At 40.3% G+C, this 19441-nt stretch overlaps 1 protein-coding gene across 3 annotated transcripts in view; it reads right to left on the reverse strand.

Moving 5' to 3' along the window:
• MCU (mitochondrial calcium uniporter) overlaps positions 1–19441 on the reverse strand; it is a 95483-nt gene that overhangs the window by 53883 nt on the left and 22159 nt on the right. Inside the window, exons 2-3 of one of the 3 annotated variants that reach the window (XM_072869783.1) lie at positions 8608–8686; positions 6576–6617 (exon numbers count right to left, since the gene is read on the reverse strand). The exons of the other annotated variants lie outside the window; for them this stretch is intronic. Coding sequence (XP_072725884.1) covers positions 6576–6599 — 24 coding nt within the window. The 5' untranslated portion in view covers positions 6600–6617; positions 8608–8686. The remainder of the gene's footprint in view (positions 1–6575; positions 6618–8607; positions 8687–19441) is intronic. 3 annotated transcript variants of the gene reach the window in all.

Raw genomic sequence — 19441 nt, forward strand, 5'->3', positions numbered from 1 at the left:
TTCACAACATATGAAATGATACCACTATGCTGGCTACAGTATAGTCAACATCTTAATGTCTTCTACAAAGACCTAGATTTTAAAGCAATTTTTCCCAGCTCATACAGGAATGCTAGATTTCAGATCAAACGGTAAAGCAACAGTTTTCAGCTCTTGTACTAGCACGAAGAAAATATTTAAGTAAGCCAATGATTCTTATGCTGTCTACTTGTTCCTCATTACCACAATTTCCACAAATTGGGCAGCTATACCCTGGGCCATAAGCAGCTCAGCAGAGTCCCGCTGCCCTGTGGCTACCATTTCTTTCCTCCCTTGTAAGAGAAAGCTAACCCTTTTCATGAGGCTGTCCTACCAAGAGGAAAACTCTTCAGTGCCAAGTGACCTTTGGAAAGGTTGCAACAATGGTCTTGACTTTAGTGGAGATGCACTTCAACCCTGGAAAACATTGAGTCTTCTCAACGCTTATTAAAATACATGGAAAATAAGAACACCTACACATTGCGTGACTGTGCCCTAAAGCCAAGGGATTTCAGATTGTTCATCTTACTTGGATATTATTTTTTGGGGGAGGTACTGTTTATTTGTGCGGTTAAACCTGCCAGCAAGAATCTAGCCACTATCTTATTTTCACTAATTACGTACGAAAATCTCTGAAAGGTCAATGGAAATTCATTTATGGCAGTAAGTTGTTATCATAAACACTTGGGAAGCAAAATCTTAGGCCAGGACTGTTTTGTTAAGCGAACAGAGCTCAAGTCACACACTCTTCCAAAAAGTTTTGTTCCTTGTTTGCATGGCTATCCAGGGTAACCAGCCTCACTCTTTCCCATTTCAGGAGCCAAAGGACTGTCTCAATGTTCAAAAAAATGACATGGTTGTGCCAGTTTTTGAATTGATAAATTTGAAGAGTGCTTGACTATGTTATCAACAGCTCCAAGCGTTTTGTGCCTTCAGTCTCAATTTAAGATGACACAAGCAGGTTAAAAATAATCTTTTGTGAACTTGTTCCCATATTTTTATAATACCTATGACAGCCAGGAGAGCAGCAGCAGGCTATTCGCGCAGGTCCTGTTATGTTGCATTAGGCCAAGCAAAGGTTATTCCCTTCTTTTGCTGTACTGTCCCCTTCTTCACACCACTCATGGAATATGAGGATCCATACCTTCACATACACAGCAATGTGTATATGTACACATTACAGACAGTAAACTGCAAAACACATTATATACCACAGTTTGCTCCTAGGCAAGATCTGTCATTATGTGAGCAACAGCTCTTTCTCCAGCTTGCTTTCTCAGACTGTTTGATCACTCTAATGGTCTCATAGTATGAGGCAGTGTCAGCAAAACTGCAATTTTCGTTTTCTTTTCATTAAAGCTTAGAAAGCCATCCAAGTCCTTTCCACGTGATATTCTTCAGCTCCCTGGTGGCTCAGCTGAATACCAAAAGCCAAGCTGAAAACTATCTAGTACCATTTAAAAAGTTCCCATCAGAAGGCATTCCCAATTTCCAGAATTACTCACCCATCACTCTTCAAGCACACTGCTAGCACAGAAAAGCCAGCCATGGTCCAAGACAAACTCCTATAGGGTCAAAGATACTAGAAGCCAAATTTCTATGCTGGGCAGCTGCCTGCCCAGTCAAATAACAATTTTTCTTTTAACATACTTTATTATATCTCCTATTACAGCCACCTTCTCCCTCTGCAAGGGTTCATATGAAGCTATTTGTCTCAGCTAGTCACCTCCTGAGTATGAAGATACTTCTCCAGAGACAGCCTTTTAAAGATTTTTTTTTTTTTTTTAATCTATATGATAAATGCCAATAGCAAACAACACTCCAGAACAGCAGCATGTGGCAAAACATAAAGAAGGCAACTAGCCCGTCAGCTTTGTCTTTTATCTAAGCAGCTTATAAAGAAGCAAGTCTTTACATCTCCTCTCACAGCAACCAGGACAGGTTATCAGATCCATTGTATTCTGGGCTGTACAGGATAAAAAGCCCTGTCCTGAAGGGCCTACAGTTTAAAGCTATAGTCAATTCCAGTATAACTTCCAAAATACATACTATGGTTATTTATTCTAAGTACACTTGATGGAGCTCAATTCAGGTAAGTCGTTCTTGTCAACCCTGTAAATTAAGGAATCTACAAATCAGATGACAAGCAGCATTAGTGCTGTCCTCACTTGGTATGTCTTTAAGGAGGAGAGTTGTGTCATGCTTTAATCATTTTCACTGCAGCCACTGAGGTAGGAAACTAACATTCCAGGAGACAGAAATATTTCCATACATGATTTGTGAACCCTGGCATTTAGAGAAATAAACTGCATGTAACAAGACTTAGAATAAACAGATTTGGAAACAGTACTAGCATTTCATTTTGCATTTGGAGCTCTGAAAGGTTACCCTTACTGTGGCGGTGTTGTTGCTTTAAGACAGAAATAGAAAAACAGACCTGATTACGCGTTTTCTTCAATAAATAATGCAAAATGCCTACACAGTTCTGTGAACAGAGATTCAAACCCAGGTCACTTAGGTAAGCATTTCACCTACTACAGATACACTACCGAAACAGCTCTTCCAACAAATAGCCATACCTGCTTTGCAGAACCGAGTCCCAGTAAATCTTAAATTTACCATGCCATCATCACTAACAGCATTTATAATTCATGACATACAAAAAGAACTCACTATGCAAGTCATTATGGAAAAAAATGACAGCATACATTTTGGAAAGCAGAGCACATCAATTCCACTGTTAGCAGAACTGATTGCATCTTGGTTTTTACTACATCCAGTTTTACATACCTATGCCTAAAATAAATCTTTGCCCACTAATAAAGCTACAGAGAATTATAAATTTTGGCTGTAGGAAGAGAACCTGAAAGATTTTTTGAGGGGAAGATGGACAATATACCTCTGAAGAATTCACAAACCAGTTATACATGAAATTACAGCTGCTGCTCTTCTATCCTTGCTACTCCACATCCTCAGGGGAGACAGGGGATTACTGCAGGATGTTTTCATGAGCTAAATATTAGTCAGCATAAGTATTTAACAGCTCTAACATATGAAATCAATAGTTCAAGCTCTGTTCTAAGCCACACTGGTCTTGCATGCTGTCAGGTGTGCAAGCTAAAACCCCCACATTTCCACAGAGCCCCTTACACCAATTCAACAGCGTGCCCAAAGCACAAGTGCAGCAGCATTTGCATTGCTTCCCTCTTCACAGTGAGCACAAAAGGGTACCTACACACTCTCCTCTGCTAAAATGGCTGGAAAGGCACCTTGCCACTGGTGCGTTGATGGGCGAGACAAGCAAACTGCTAGACCAGTACAGCAAGGCATCTATTTTTACTGACAACTTCTCCTTTATTAACTGCACATTAAACACCAAACATTTTCCTACTCTGCCATCTAGGAGAAACAGCCAAAACAGAGTAGGCAGACTTCCAGCAGCACAATTTAAGTGACCAAAGACTTCTTGCTAGGTATCCTCAAGCCACACAGAGCCAAGAATATAATGCATGAAGCCCATCTTCACAGCATTTACGGCACACAGCTAAAACTCCCTCCACGATGCTGTGTGCAATAGTTTTACAAGTGGGAAACAAGATTACAGGTTTTTTGTCAGGTTACTGACATCATAGGAAGGGCATGGCAAGAAAGCAATTTTCTGTTTGGTTAACCACCATCTAATGCTGTTAAAATTTAAAATTCAGTGATGCTTTTTTTTTTTTTTAAACAGGACTCAAGCTATTTTATAAGTAATGCTCAGGTTATTTGTTTCCTCCTAATTTCATGGTAGAATCTCCAAGTCCTCACTTTTTCTTTTAAATGATTCTTTATTGCCTCAGCTGTTCTGGGTAATAGCATATAGTCCAAAATGTTAAAGAAAAGTAATATGACCTCAAAAATAAAATTTGCTAAACCCCACAATTTTTTGGACGACACCATGAAAAACAAGTCACCTCCCTTTTTCCTCTCAGATTCCAGCAGCTTTAGATCTCCATTTCAAGCAGTCTTGGTACCTCAACTGACCTGCATTTTTAAGTGCAACAAATTTATTCCAAACCAATTCAAGTATCCAAGACCCCAGCTAATTACATTTTTTTCTTCCCTTACACAGAAAAAGGCTTTCTTCTTGCCTCTCGAGAATAATAGATCACATCTAGATTTGTTCCCAGGAGTATTCTTCCAGTGCATGCCTGTTTCGAAGCAGTAGAGATGATGAAATAGCAATATGCATTACAGAAAACTCAACCAATATCACAACTGGACATTATACTAGCTATTAGACTGTCCTGCATTTCTTACATGGCACATCAGTTCAGGAGCCGAAGGCAATAAAAACCCCGTCTTGGAGGCAATGCAAACAGCTGTTAACCTGGATTTGAAGTCCTGGATGCAGCATCTGAAGCCAGAATGTTTGCTATACCTTTTTCACTCTAGTATGCCAACTGCTTTCTTAACAACAAACTCTGAAAGCAGGAGACAAAATAACTGGTACACTGAAGGCATTTCTACAGTCTGTCCATTTCCTCAGAGTGTGCAGAGCCCTGCAAAGGAACTAAATACATTAAGGTCTCAATTTGCTACACAGCTGAAAGTCATAACAGACCTTTAATAGAATATTAACTCACAGTATACTATTATTTGTTCCTCAGCATTCTACATCACAATTCATGGCTTTCAGGGTACAATTTATTATTACAGCTATTCAGTGTAATCAAAGCCTCATGGTATGTCACGAACCTGTACCACCATTTTTTTATACAAATAGGAAGTAAGTTTGTAGATGATCTGTTGACCCAAGGGAAAAATTTTGGTTCCTGCAGTATTTTTCCTCATTTTTTAATAGAGATTTTTGTTTTAAACAGCTGCAGACATTTTTCATAGGATTAGAATGTTACATGCTTTATTTTAGAAAGCATTACACTAAATTAGCCGCTGCACATTCAGCAATGCCACAACATCTTAGTTTTTGTTCGCACCTACTGATGCAGCAACAGGTGTGGGGGAGTGCCCAGGCACTACTATCTACTACTACTTGCACAATCCACATCCCTCCCAGAGCCACGGTACGCCTCAAACTCCTGCCAGCACATTGCATTATTCGTCAGAAGACAGATCTTCTTATAGGTACGTTATTTGAACAACCAAAATTCCTTGCACTCAACTCTTCCCCCTGGATGTTTTGCTAGACAATTTTAAGCTAAGATTTACAAAATTGTGAAGCTTGACTAAAAATACTTATGTAGAGTATTGTATAAGAACTTAAAAGCCACAAGAAAGTGTAGTATTCACAAAAATCAGTAGACTGTCAAGAAAGCAGTTTAAGATGAAACAGAAACACTCCCTAGATGTGCACCAAAGGATGCACAGGTGAAGAAACATTTCCCCATTGCTATTCTAGTAAGTTCTGCACAGTCATTTTTAAAACACATACAGGCTTACTGATTCAATTCCTCTGCAGAACCTCTGCCTTTCCACTGATAACCCAGTAATAAACAAGACCCTGGCAATAGTGCTTCTCATACCCACCCTTTTCCTGCAGGACAAAGACAAGCATCTAAAGGATAGCAGGTCTCCTGTCTTAGCCAGAAGCAAAGTCTAGAGACAAAAGAATCAGCTATCATCTCTGAAATACGGTTCATAAGTCATTTCAGGAAAAAAACTTCACAGCAGAAGGACTGGGCAAAGCTTGAGGAAAGCAAAAAACCTTTCCCACCCTTTTAATCTGTGCACAGAAAGCCAAAACGACTTCAGAATCCTATTAGATTACAAAACTAAAAAATAAGGACATTTCTCCAAGTATGGATTATATACACTCAATTTCGAAAAACGTATGTTGTCAGCTGAACCAAAATCCTTTCTCTCTTCAGGGGAAGAGAATAAAGTTACTCACCTCTGCTCACAAAACAGGAATAAGAGTGTTCTCTACTTTTTGGGAAATCCTGTTTGACTCCTCATCACTTACCTCAATGTTCCAAGCTTTGAAATTATTTAAGTTTGAATTGGGGAATGCTACCATATGGGGGGAGGAATAAACAACAAAAGCAACAGAGAGCAGCACTTGAAAAAGCTGCCACCTCTCATGAACGCAAGACACACCAACAATTACGTGGAGAGGAAGGAAATAGAAGTATTATCTCTTGCAAAGATAATAACTTTCTCCAAAAAGCAACACAACCAGCATCTCTTTAATCAAGAGATTAATCATACAGTGAAACAGAAGGATGGAAACACTGGTTACAGTCTGAACAAGAATTTACAGTCTAGCACAATAAGGATAATAACCAAAGGCTAAGTAAAAGTATCTCTGGATTAAGGCAACAAGATAAATAAAAAACTTAAGAGACCATAGAGTTATATCTGAGAACAAGGGTAGGGGGTCTGAGCTACTCCCAATTCACACAGGTTTCTTCAACACTGATGGGCCAAACCTGCACTCATGCCGTGATGCTGAGCCCAAACAATGTTGCTTTGACAAAGCAAGCGGGGCACACTGAAGGCTGCCCTGCAAACCTCCTGGGTAGGAACCCATGGGAGGCTGCCTGCCGCTGCTGACATACCTCTGACCCAATGCACCTTAACATGCTCCTCCAGGTTCAAATCTGCCAAGGAAAAAATAGAGAGATGTAAACAGATGGCTATTTCTACATGTTCCTAGAAATATCCCAACCTACTGTAGGACACCAAGGCTTTCAAAGCAGCCAGTGGAAGATGCAATTCCAGGGGAATTCAAAGTCTCAGTTCATGAGTCCTCCTTTAGAGATCGAAGACATTTACTGTTGATACTAGAGCAGTATTAAGGTGCCAACTCGTCTCAGGCAACACTCAAGGATCCTTCAATCACTTCAAATGAGATTACTGCTGCATGATTGACTCCAACTTTTAAGATGCTGAAATTCATGACGACTCTTAAGAGTTCTACTGGAAATATTGACCTTGTTTCTCTCCCTAAGATCTTTCCTCAGAAGAGCCATTGATTTAAATCAGAACTGGCATGAAATGAAAAACTTCTCCAGTCTTCAGTGTTGACAGGAACTTTGTTTGTCTAAACAAGGCTACCACACAAGGGCTTATAACGGGACATAACAGCACACTATCAAATGACCTGACAGTCATCGGGTTGTACAGATGTTTCCATCCTGTTTAGAAAGGTAGAAGCAGAACAACATTAAGATTTTTCCATTTGATTAAACTAAGTTACAGTGCCAACAAAAAACAGGAGACATCACATCATAGAAGCAGTGATGACCTGGAAGGAGAGAGGGAGAAAGACATCACTATTATCACATCCAACACAAAGGCCATAGGAATACAGGTCAGGAGAAATGAGTGGGAAAATCATCACTGAGGGACACGGCCATCAATGATTGGGACTGGGAGAACAGCACATCACCCACAGCAGCCTCTTCCCAGAACTGCAACCCTTCTCCAGAAAAGCAATGCTTAAGGGATGGACAGTTCCTCAGAGGAACTCATGATATCATCTGGCTAGCAAGTTTCTTAACTTCATCCTACTTATTCACCTGCTGAAAGAGCTATGCCTTGGCAAGTTTTTGCTTACAAAGAGACCATATAAGAGCTAAACAAACCAGTCTCAGTCCTTAAAGATGACTAATCCCCATTTTCAATATAGCAAAGACAACTCTTGTCACAATATAGAGACCAAAGAGACCAAGATTTACTTCAATGCCTTATTATTTGGCACAGCTATAGAGAAACAATAAAGACTGCTATTAAAACTAAGGCACACTAGCACAGCTCAAACAATTGAGAGGTTTTTGTTCCTGCTGTTATGGTGAAGTAAACAGATTAAAAGGTTTGAGAGTTGTTAAAATATCCATATTGAAGATAACTAACTGTACATTTTGCTGCGTGTCGTTACCAACATGAGTGTTTTCCACTTGCTAAAAGTATTCCCATGTCAATAGCACTACAAGATTTTCCAAATAACTATGACTATGAGATGAAACTGGCTTTGGCTCCTTATCCTCCTACCTGAGCACATGCATGTATCACTAACTTCTATAGTAATTTACATGGAACAAAACACTTCAAAGGACTTAAACACCAGCCCAGAAGAATTTCCTTGTGAAGAAGTGGAAGTTGTTATTAACATATCTCTAACCCAAAAAGCATAGAAAGTGAGAATGAAAAGGTAAGAAAACAGCAGGGTGATATAATGGCTAAATATTATTTGTTTATTGCCCCTGCAGGCACCTTGCCTCAGCACAGTACTTCTCAACAGCCATCAATCATGCCAGTGCCCCTGCTCTGTTTAGCCACAATCACAAGTGTCCATCCTAGCCAGGAAGGCACAGGCTCAGCAACAGTTTCCTGCTTCATTAAGAGCCTAAGCAACAACTGAAATGAGTGGATCAAGTTAGACTTTTTATCCAGTAAAGTGTCTTAAAAGATAAGTAGTGCTGCAAGTCACTGAAGACTAGACATTCAACTTCCATGAGTATAAAGCCTCATTAGCTCCCCACCTCCCTCCCTCGCATGCTAACATGCAAAGGGATAAAGCGCTCAAAGACAGGAAGATGTAACTTGCATAAAAGCTGGAGGAGGGTGGCTTACTAAAGTGTGGCTTACCAATTAGTAGATCTTCTGGAATACTACCTAAAGCACGTATGTCATTCCAGGCTATTCATAACATCTGGCAAGAGCCTCCCTGCAGCAAGAAAAATTATATATGAATGTCCTTTTGATTCAAAGCTCAGCCATCAATTACATTTCTAAGAGACAATGCAGTGTTTCTATAAAAACCTCAATATCCAAGACTGCAGAGTAAATCAGCATTTAGCTTCACAACCCCAGGGCAAGTATATTCCAGCTAGTAAAACCCTTGACAAGTCAGATTAGGATGATATCAGGCTACAAAAAAAAAAAATTAACCAAGGGTTTTCTACATGAGGACACAAGCAAGAAAGCTAAACCACGTTACGTTCATTTTGGTTTAGAACACCTTAATTGAATAATCAGGCTTAGTATCACTGAACATTCCAGAGGCTTAAATTCCTGTTCTGCCACTACAGTTTAATCCTCACTCAAAATTAATTCAAAGTTACCTTCCACCAATCAACTCATTAGAGACAAGTACTTAGATGACCAGCTGCCATAAGACATGAAAAACTCTTTACTATACACAATAGGAACTGGATGCTGTAGAACTGAATTGAATCTCATCTTCAAGAGGTTTTTCCTGCAGGAAACAGAAGCTCAAGTTGCAAGATAGATACATGCCTACAAAAGCACAGGGACTGTTACATACACACTACTGAAAGGGAAAGCCCAAGCTACACAGGGACAGTGCTCCAGGCTCTCCTGGAGAAGAAAAAGCCTTCCGCTCAGCAAAGAGGAGAAAACAGGATTTTAAGGACCCTTTGGATATATCTGAACCATTAATAATGTTATTTCCTCTTATCAGATACAATTTCATCAACAGGTTTTTCCTTGCCTCCTCTTTTTTGTTTGGTAGACATTTATGTTTTACAAGAAGCACCCCAAATCCCAGGCAAATTACCATTCAGAAAGCCCTCTGTGTGTGTGTGTGTATATATATAAGCTTGCTATTTTGAAGTGAAGGCTGTAAACTTGCGATCACCTTTGTCACCATGGTTATCAGCTCAGAAAAAAGAATTCCCTTTTTCAGGAGTTTATGTTAAGGTGAATTTGTCCCAAGGGAAAGCAAGAGTAGGTTTTGGTAGGCCTTCTAATATTTGTTTTCTTAATCATCTGAGTGTTTCTGAGGCTTTATAGAAGAGGCACTGCATTCATTTCCAAGTGTTGCAGCCCTCCAGCTACAATGGGAAGAAACAGTACACAACAACTTGAAAATCACTTCAAGCTCAAACACCTGAAGACAACACTAAATACATCTACACTGCTATTTTATCAAGCCTCAGGTCTCCCACTGCTTGTCTTCTGCTTCACTCCATTACCTCAAAGGAAAGGGAAATTAACTACTCCAAAGCAAGGAAGATTGGTTGTGTCAGAGCTCCTAATGATATTCAGATACCTTCCATGCTACCATCCTCACAGATAAGTAATCTAAGGCGGGGGGGAAGTAATATACCCAATTAAGATTAGATGAACGTATAGTTTTCTTCTTTAAGTAGGTGTAGTTCACTTGCCAATTACCTAATGCATTATGCCTAAAGGTGCCCAAAGCACTAATGCTTACAATCTCTCTAGATCTCTTTCTGCAGCGTGTTTATTTTGGCAGCTCCATCCATTTACACCACTGATCTTATATTCACAGTTTTGGGATAAGCACCATGTTTTTCTGAGTGTGGGGGATTACAAAGACTTATCAAAGCCCCCACATTCCTGTTTTAAGGCTAATTCCTGTTGGGGTGGGATTAGGGCTTGCGGTTGGTAATGCTGTGAAGATCTTTCACTACAGGAGGCAGAGTTTATATTGGTTTAAAATTAGTGGGCCACTGCAATCCGTAATTGCCTGCAACACCAGCCTCTCTTCAATAAGGGCTGAAGCACTTCGATCCCTATTTCAGATACAGCCATCAAGTGCACTGAAGTGGAGATACCACTAGCAACTACTCCAGTTAGTAATGTTTCTATCCTACAGCCCAAGCTGGTGCCTTCTGCAAGGCTGAAGGTGGCCAAATGCTTGCCAGGCACTGGTGGAGGGTGGGGGGGGGGTGGGGGAAGAGGGGGATAAGCAGATATGTATTTGTTACTTTTAAACTTAACCTCCTTGCATGTGGGACACCATTACATATTGGAGTTTGTCACATGCATGGAAAGGGTCTACTGGTCTTGGACCAAACGATGGGGCTAAGAGCTCAAGGGCAAGCTCAGGTCTAGCAGGGGAACAGGAGATGCACAGCAGAAATCCAGGGCATAAGAGACCTGCACAAGTCCCTTTTTGCTGAGCCTGGCGAGCTCCAGGATTGCAGAGTGCCACCGCGACTCAGCCAGAAAATTCTCAACACAAGTTGCTCCCAAAGCAGAGGAGTTCATCACTGGCCTTGACTTCTTCAACCTTTCAACAGTTCAAAAACCTCCCAAACAGGATATTCAAGTAGGGCTGAGCAGACAATCACAGGAAATTAATTTTATATTCTGCTAGAGGGAATGAAGCAGCTTCTTTCCAGCTGAGAGCATATAATTATTTGGCACCAACTGGCTACATCTCAGAAGCTACGACAGCAGCTGAACAGTCCCTTTTAGTAGGGTACGCTTATTTTTCCTTTGTCTCAACTCTATTGGTCTTCCAGTACTACCAACTGCCTGGAAAAATAAACGCTGCTGGGACGATTTAGAGCCATGATGACCAATGCAACATTCTCTTCTGTATAAACTATTTTGCAATGCACCAACTACAGTCAGGCCAGGCAAGCCACCAAGGACACAGTAGGGCAAGAACCACAGCACAGCCCAGGCTGGAAGGGACCTCAGAGACCCCTGAAGCTATTTTCCTGTTTTATTCCAGCATCAACATTGAGCATAAGAGTTCAAAATACATCTAGCAGACTCTGAAAGGAAGAATATTTGTTCTTATCCGAGGATACAAAAACTGGATGGTGACCACAGCTTTTATCTCCCCAAAGCAGTACGACTATGTTAAAAACCCAAAGCACCCCGTTCTTAACTGTGTGAAGCTCAGTTGAATCTACACTTAACTGCTTTTATTGTTATAAACAATTGAAATATTGTTACACTGTAGTAGGAAGGACTTCCACGATTTTTAATAAATGCATCGAGGTATGTAGAAGAGATTTCTCAACAAGGACTGTCCAAACTACTACAGTTGACTCAACTGTTAGAGCCAACATGGTCAAGGACAGCCATGTCTCATTAGTCCACATATTGATGTTGTTTCTGGGGCAAATTTCAAGATAAATTCTGACACTAAACATTTTTATTTACAAGATGGAGACTCAAATAAGATTTCCTGTCCAATATATTTAGAGATGCCATTGTTTTTCCAAGCTGTCTCTAATGAGTAATTTGAGAGGGAGGTTGTTTTTGTTTTGTTTTTAGAATCAGAACTTGTTACAGCCTCTCTATAAAGGGAAAAGAGGAATTCAGAGCAAGTATCTCGCGTGCCAGTATTTCAAAAATAACCAACTTGCATAATCTCCAAAACATTCTTATGGAAGATCTCCTTCAGAAAAAAGCCTTTGATGATCTCTGTGGTTTTGACAGCAAGATCTTTATATGGATTCAAACCACACAGAACATTTTTTTTTAATACAAAGTGGAAATTGTAACGCCGATCACTAAGAATGTGTTGAATTAACGGAGGACAGAACTGAAAGATTTGGGGAGGCCTTGGGATCACTAACTTTCAACCCTCATACCAAAGATACCAGGAGATTTTTGGCAGAGCTTTTGTTTTTATTTAGACACACAGAGTTTTTGTAAGAACAAGTTCTGTGCCAAACGAGCTGCCAGCCAGGGATGCACCTAGTACCCGGGAGATCAGTAAGGAGTGACCAAGATGAGGGGTCGCTGCTATTCTTCAGAAGCAGGACACTGACCTCCAGATACATGGACTGCAGCACACACGTTTCCTGAGTATTTATAATGGAAGCAAGATAAAGAAGTGTCATTTGTAAGAAGTGACATTAGTGCGAACAGAGCACTACATCAACAGGAATGCTTATCAACAAAGTAAACCAGGCTGCACATTTCCTTGACAGTTTGACAGGGAGCTTGAACTCTTCACCTATTAAAGCCACTCAGCACATACACCTTAATCTTTCCTTTCCCCTAAAGCCTCATATCCATGACAGGCAAGATGGCTCCACCCCATACCTTTACATGGCTAAGAACCAGCATACATACACTATGCAGAGTGTTAAGGGGAATGATGCTTCTGGCAACAAACTCTGGACAGTGTCCCTAGTATTTGAATTTCTCTGCAGCTTTTTGAGGAAAACCCAAACTGAAGACTTTGTGTATTTATTGCATACCAGTCCTGCTTCCCAAACCTCTAAGGAGAAAACTGGCTGGAGAACAGAAGAGCACAGGTACTATGAAAACAGCCGATGTGCCTGTACAGTTATGTACTTTAGTCGCTTGTGCGCTCCAGACAGTCCTCATGATAGGAAATAAAACAGCATTCCCTTTGTTCCAAAGGGCTCAGAGCTCCTATGCCAGACATCGTGTAACCCAACTATCCAGCAAACGGTTCCTGTAAGGAACACTGAGGAAAAGAGAAATCTCAATATATATTTTGACAGGCTCTTAACACAAGCTAGCAGGAATATATTAGAGCAATGTTACTCATTCTACAGTCAGTGGAGCACTTCTGATCCAGGGGGAAGTGAAAAGCAGTCCACTGTAGTATTACAGAAGACCACCCCCACAATTTCCCCATGAAGTAGAAGCTTTTGAAGGAGCCCATCTAGTTTTACTAGAGTGACATTTTATCAAGCAAAACGGTTTGCCTGAGCAATGCAGTCAAGATGGTTTAAGGCCAACTTTGAGGTATTGGTAAGAAAAAAGATTATCCACACATCTCACCTGCTCATTTCCTGGGAAAAAAAAAAAAAGATTACCTGGTCCTTCGATTTCAATGGAAGGCTAAGGGAAGACAACATTCAAGCAGCAAAGACAAACCAAACCGTCACAAAAGAAAGTAGCATAGCATGCAGACACACAGTCACCACAGCTTGCTCGTAGAAGACAAACCAGTGTCCAAACGTCATAGCGGTCCCCTACCAAACACAGGGCTAAAAACAGCAGGGGGGGAGTAGAAGCAGCAAGCCAAATATTTGGACAGACTTCTGAAAAGCCAAGAGGACCACAAACTGGCTTAGAAAAAAGCTGCTGCTTTCATTTTAAATTAAGAATATACTTTTATTATGATTTTAAACACTTCATGGGAAAAGGACACATAACTCATTAAATGGTCAAAAATTAGATAACAAAAATCTGTATTCAGACTGACAACCTTTTGCTGTAGTTCTAGATTTCCATTACATTTTTGTGCAACACTACATTAAGCTCTACCAAATACCAGAGCAAGGCATGTAATAATACATTTTCTTGTCAACTGTTACATTTGGACATATCCTATCTTGCTAAAATGAGAAATGTAGTAATTTGCGTTTCCTTTGTCACCTGTTATTTCAGAGACAAAGCACTAAGCGGGATTAAATTATGTCATTGTTGCCAAAAGTAACATCATGATTATAGCCACAGGGATTCATGGAGGAAATCCATTCTCCACAGGACTTTCTGTGAAAACTACGTTAGGCATTTAAACATTATGAGTAATATGTAGGTGTTTCACAAACTTCTGCCCTTGGGTACCAAATTTGAATTGGAGAGCTCCCACAGTGCTCAGTAGTAAAACCTGAAAAAGCCTCTCTGCTCGTCTTTTAGGAAAAGATTTTTATGTATGGCAACCTAATGCCGCAAAAGACTTGATTGTGTCTCTCCAAAATACATCTAAAAATAACACTTGCCCTTTGCTCCCCCCCAACCTGAAAACCACATCAGTTTAGCAGCTTTTAGGAGCAGTGGAAGAAGAGGGAAGAGAGAGGAGCTGATCCACAAGGTTAATGTCAACAGGATCTTCAAGGCTGCAAGCATCTACAATGTTCTTGGATGTGCCAGGCCTTTTATTTACAGCCACTGCATGAAGCCCGGAGGGGGACAACAGAAGTACTGAAATGTCTACCTCAGAAACCCAAATAGCAGCTCATCCACAGCAAAAGGCAAAAATTTGTCAGGAGTCTGTTCCATCAATAATCAAGGAAGAAAACTGAGGGGGTGTAAGCAGCTGTGGTTCAGGTACTATATAGTACTATCATGTCAGTGCAACTTTTCTGTCTCTTACATGATTTGATTACTCAGAAGAGAAGTCTGGATCCATCTGTTCCTGTTAGAGTGTAAAACGGCTTGGTGTGACCCCTCTGCAGCCCTTTATTGCAATGCACATCTGTTCTTCCTCTATTCAGCCTTCTCATCGCCCCAGAACAGTAACACCCCCCCGCAATGCTAGCAATAAAATATATATATCAAAAGAAGAAAAACACTTTCCAGCTGGCAACTATAGCCTTACCATTTAGTCCACATGAAGCTCTAGGAAAGCACATAAAGCATAAGTGTTTGAAATAGCTTTCTTATTTCAAAGGTGCTGCAAAAAACAACCTCTCTCCCACACAACTATTCTGGCTACTGCAGAATCCTGCTAAAACCAGATTAGACTGCAATTTGCAGACAGCTGTAGAGCACTGACAAGTCCTGCACCACTCCCAGGTTGCTGCATCAGCTCTCGAAGTGCTCTCTGGCAAGCAGGTCTGTCTCTGCTTCTTGAGGACACCTCTCAGAGCATCCAGCAGATTGACAGCTTGCCTCTACTCCTCTGCGCAACAGCTCGGTTACTTCCAGTATTTATTGCCCATCACAACATCCTCAGACCTTGCCATTAACCACTTGCAAAAAACTGGAGACATCTGAAGAGGGAGGAAAACCAAAAAGATCTGGGAAAGGACAGGTCTCATTGGTACAGGGAACAAATAAGCAGGCAAATAACCCACCCAGAAGCATCAGCTTCGCTGGTCAAAATCTGTTACAACCAGGGCATCCATAGCACTGCTCACTCTGAATCGCCATGATTTTGTAAGCTCTAAATAACACTCAGTCCCTAGATAAATCATGAAGCTGCAGAATTCATATTCCTTGTACAACCCTGTGTCCAACATCATCTGACTTTGCATTCATGAGACACAGACTTGTTTGAACACAGACAGATTCACGTGCTTCATTTGTCACAGTCTGCAAACTAAGCTTTGTACTAAGAGCGCAAGATGGCTCTGGCCAAGTCATGACCCTCACCCAAGTAGAGCAACTCTACAAGTAGAATTTATCAAAAAGATTATATTAATGGCAGGGAAGAAAAATGAATAGCAGTACTGAAAAACAGAAATCATGGTCAAGTATTACTAAACTTGCACCAAAACTCTTACCCAGCCCATGAGGAAAATACATTTTTGATCCCGTCTTGTATTTCAGGAGCCCCTCCTACTGTAGCTTTTATAGACCTTGCTAGAACCGCCAACAAAAGCCGGAGACAAGAGACTATGGAAAAGCTTCTCTCAACCCATGTCATCAATACCTACAATCCCGCCATCTGCTCAAAGTACACAAGGGGAAGCACCATGAGCTAGCACCAACCTGGAAAAAAAACCAAACCCACACAGGTCTAAACAGCCTCACACTATTTACATACACACAAATCCCACTGATAAAGGTCTCTGCTTTTGGTAAATTTGCAAAAGAATAGGGCTATAAGCAAGCAGGGTGCATCCTGCCTCATTGCTCTATCCTATTGCAGCCAGTAGCCCTAAGGAGATGCCCAGGCACACCTGTGATCACTGCTACATTGTATATTGCATATACAATATTAGACATATTGTATATGTCTAATCTTGATCCTCATTAAAAAACTACTAAGAAATCCATTTCTAATTACACTTATTTTTAAATATGCTTCCAAGGGCAAGGGGTGGGAGCGGGAGAAAAGAAAAGACCAAGCAATGCCTTCCAGGAACTAACATCCTGAGCAAGATTAGCAAGATCTACAGATACTACCAGTTCTCTCATCCCGAAGAATAATTTACTCTGGTGCAGTTATAATGAATCCACAACCACAACTGTTTACTATTGCCTTCCTCCATGTTTATCTGAAGAAGAGTTTGGCATTGAAACAAAAGTAGGGAGTAAGTGAGGTTAGTTCAATCAGCTATACAACAGTTATTTAGAATCTGTTTTCCAGAGCATGGCTGCCAAGTTCATGTATGCATTTAGCATTAAAATCTTACTGCAATGCCAAATTCATCCTTTGTATATGAAGTTACAGATCAGGTTCTCACAAGTTTAGCCTTTAAGGAAATTAACTCAGGGGAGCCTAGAGGAACTAAGAGAACTTATTCAAAAACCACTCCATCTGCTTCCTGTTAAATTTCCCTCTCAAGCCATTGGTATGTGAACTATGTTTATCACCTGAAAAATCACAAGTTTTGCTTCAATTTTGAACAGGTCTGGTATAGCGGGGGGTGGGGAACAAAAACCCAAACCAAAATTCTCAGCACAGACTAAGTGTCTGTCAAATTGAGCATGGTGCTCACTTTGACCTGAATAAAACAAAACAGAGTCGCAGCTGAAAAACTCAAGAAAGAAGAAAGCCTTATACGTTTGTAAACTATGCATTATCCATTTAAATACAAATGTTGTGTTACTTGTGCTAAAATGAGACTAACTAAAAAGAACATGATCGTCCCTCTTTAACATCAAAACCCAGTCTAACATTAGGACAGCACCTTGTAGTTTGGTATCAAGAACTTTCATTTTAATCTAACTCATGCTTTCATATTCCCATCTACTGCCAAAATCTACCACAAAAGCAAGGTAGAGAATAGGTGATTCTCTAAAGCATGTTTATTTTGTTTGGTTGTGGGGGGTTTTTTGTTTTTGTTTGTTTGTTTTTGAATTATTCAGAACAAGTTGTCCCAGATACTTAACCTGCTACAGAATATCAGCCAAGTCACTTATTAATCATGGTAGTCTGCTAACCTTCAAGAAATAAGTCTACTTTATATGAGACAAAAGCATTAAGTCCACCAGATATTTGAGAATATTTCTTGCAATCTAAGACAGGAACAGACACAAGCCATAAGAGACAAACTGTCACCTGAAAGGCTTGTTCACAAATTCCATCACTAACATTTGAACTGGTTAGAGAGAAAAGATAGGTTGCAGGTTCATACTCAAGATTTTGCATGTTTTCAGACTGAAATGGTTGCATGAATGGTTTTGCATGTTTCTGCTCAGCCACATAACAGAGAACATAGCAAGAGACTCATAATTATCCAGAATATACAACTGAGATGTAAATACCAGCCCAACCTACAATTTCAGGCTATCAACAAAATGTCAGCACACTCCCTGTGCTTTAAGCATTCGTGATAAGCAAGTAACAGATGTCACAACAGCAAAGGCTACTGTAAGGCAGTACTGGAGGATGTATGTAGGACATACCAAGTTAATTGTCATAGTACTCAAAGGTGCTACAAGTTTGCCAGATAAATACACATCACATAATACCAAGAATGTGAATTCATCCTCCAGCACCAGTCCTCCTGCTCTTGCTGTTTATAGACTCCAGCAGAAGTGATGAAGCTATAAAAGAACTCCCTCATTATCACCTGCTCAGCCTTCAATATACTGCGTATCTTCAAAAGCGGAAAAAGAACCCCAAGAATGTACATATTGCCAAACTGGCCCTCACTGACATGCGTGACTTTCTTTTAGCAAAACAGTCTTACCACATAGTATGCAATGGTGCCCAGACTAAAACCATAGGCAGGAAAGCAAGAGACAGGCACAGTTATAGCTAAACTAGAAAAGCCAGTTTTATCTGCCATTTCATTATTTTTCATTGGAAAATGTGGTCATTCAATTTGTTTTATATCATCTATCAGATCAAATATTAGGAAGGTGAATAACTTGATTGTCAAGACCCACCATGCCGTAATCCAAGACATTTTTCTGCCCAGAAAACACTCCTAGCTCAGAAAAACCCCGATTACTTCCTTCCATTTGGTTGCCTGTATTGGAAAAATGGGTTTTGGGGTTTTGACAGTCCTCAAGAGGAACAGACTACTGCATCCTTTCAGCATTCAGAAGCTTAACAGCCATCTAATACAGCATTACAACCTGGAGAAAGACAGTTATGATGATAACAATTCCCCTAAATCTGTCTAAATACCTGCAAAAATATGACAACAGCTAAGAACGAAGACTTTAAAAAAAAAAGCTTGCACTTAGTTGAATACCCAGTCAGTTCCCCAGCGAGACAGGAAAGCACATACTCAAGATGCTGCGAGTAGTTTCTAAATGAATGCAGTTATTCAGCTGTAAGCTTGTTCCTGCAACTAAGGTAAGGCAATACAGTAACCACTAAGGATTACAGCTCTGACCACTACACCCACTGGTTCCTGAGTCACAAGCATTCACCATCTCATCCTCATCTTTAAGCTGCCAGGAACTTATACACATAGCTACATTCATAGGGAAATGGGATTAAAAGATTCAGTCACTGAATTCATAGCAGTGTTGACTTAGTAGTTGTATTAATCATCCTGTTGATTGTTCACTTCAGCGAGTCTCAAAATACTACACCATGCTGAATAAAGACTCTCATTCTACACCTTCCACTGACTTGACTGCCTGAGAACAGCATGCTTAGAGCTCTAAAACACAATTCAATGATAAATATGCTTTATTAGACTTACAAGTTTTCATATACAGTTAAACTCTCATCAGAAAAATCAGAGGCATATGATGAAATGAACAGACTGGTCTCCATATCAACCTCATTCAGAAATGCTGATAATGAAAGCTGATAATGAAAACCTATGAAATCACATCTTAACCATAATAATTC

Source organism: Ciconia boyciana, chromosome 8 (assembly GCF_034638445.1).
Source record: "Ciconia boyciana chromosome 8, ASM3463844v1, whole genome shotgun sequence".
Taxonomy (NCBI): domain Eukaryota; kingdom Metazoa; phylum Chordata; class Aves; order Ciconiiformes; family Ciconiidae; genus Ciconia; species Ciconia boyciana.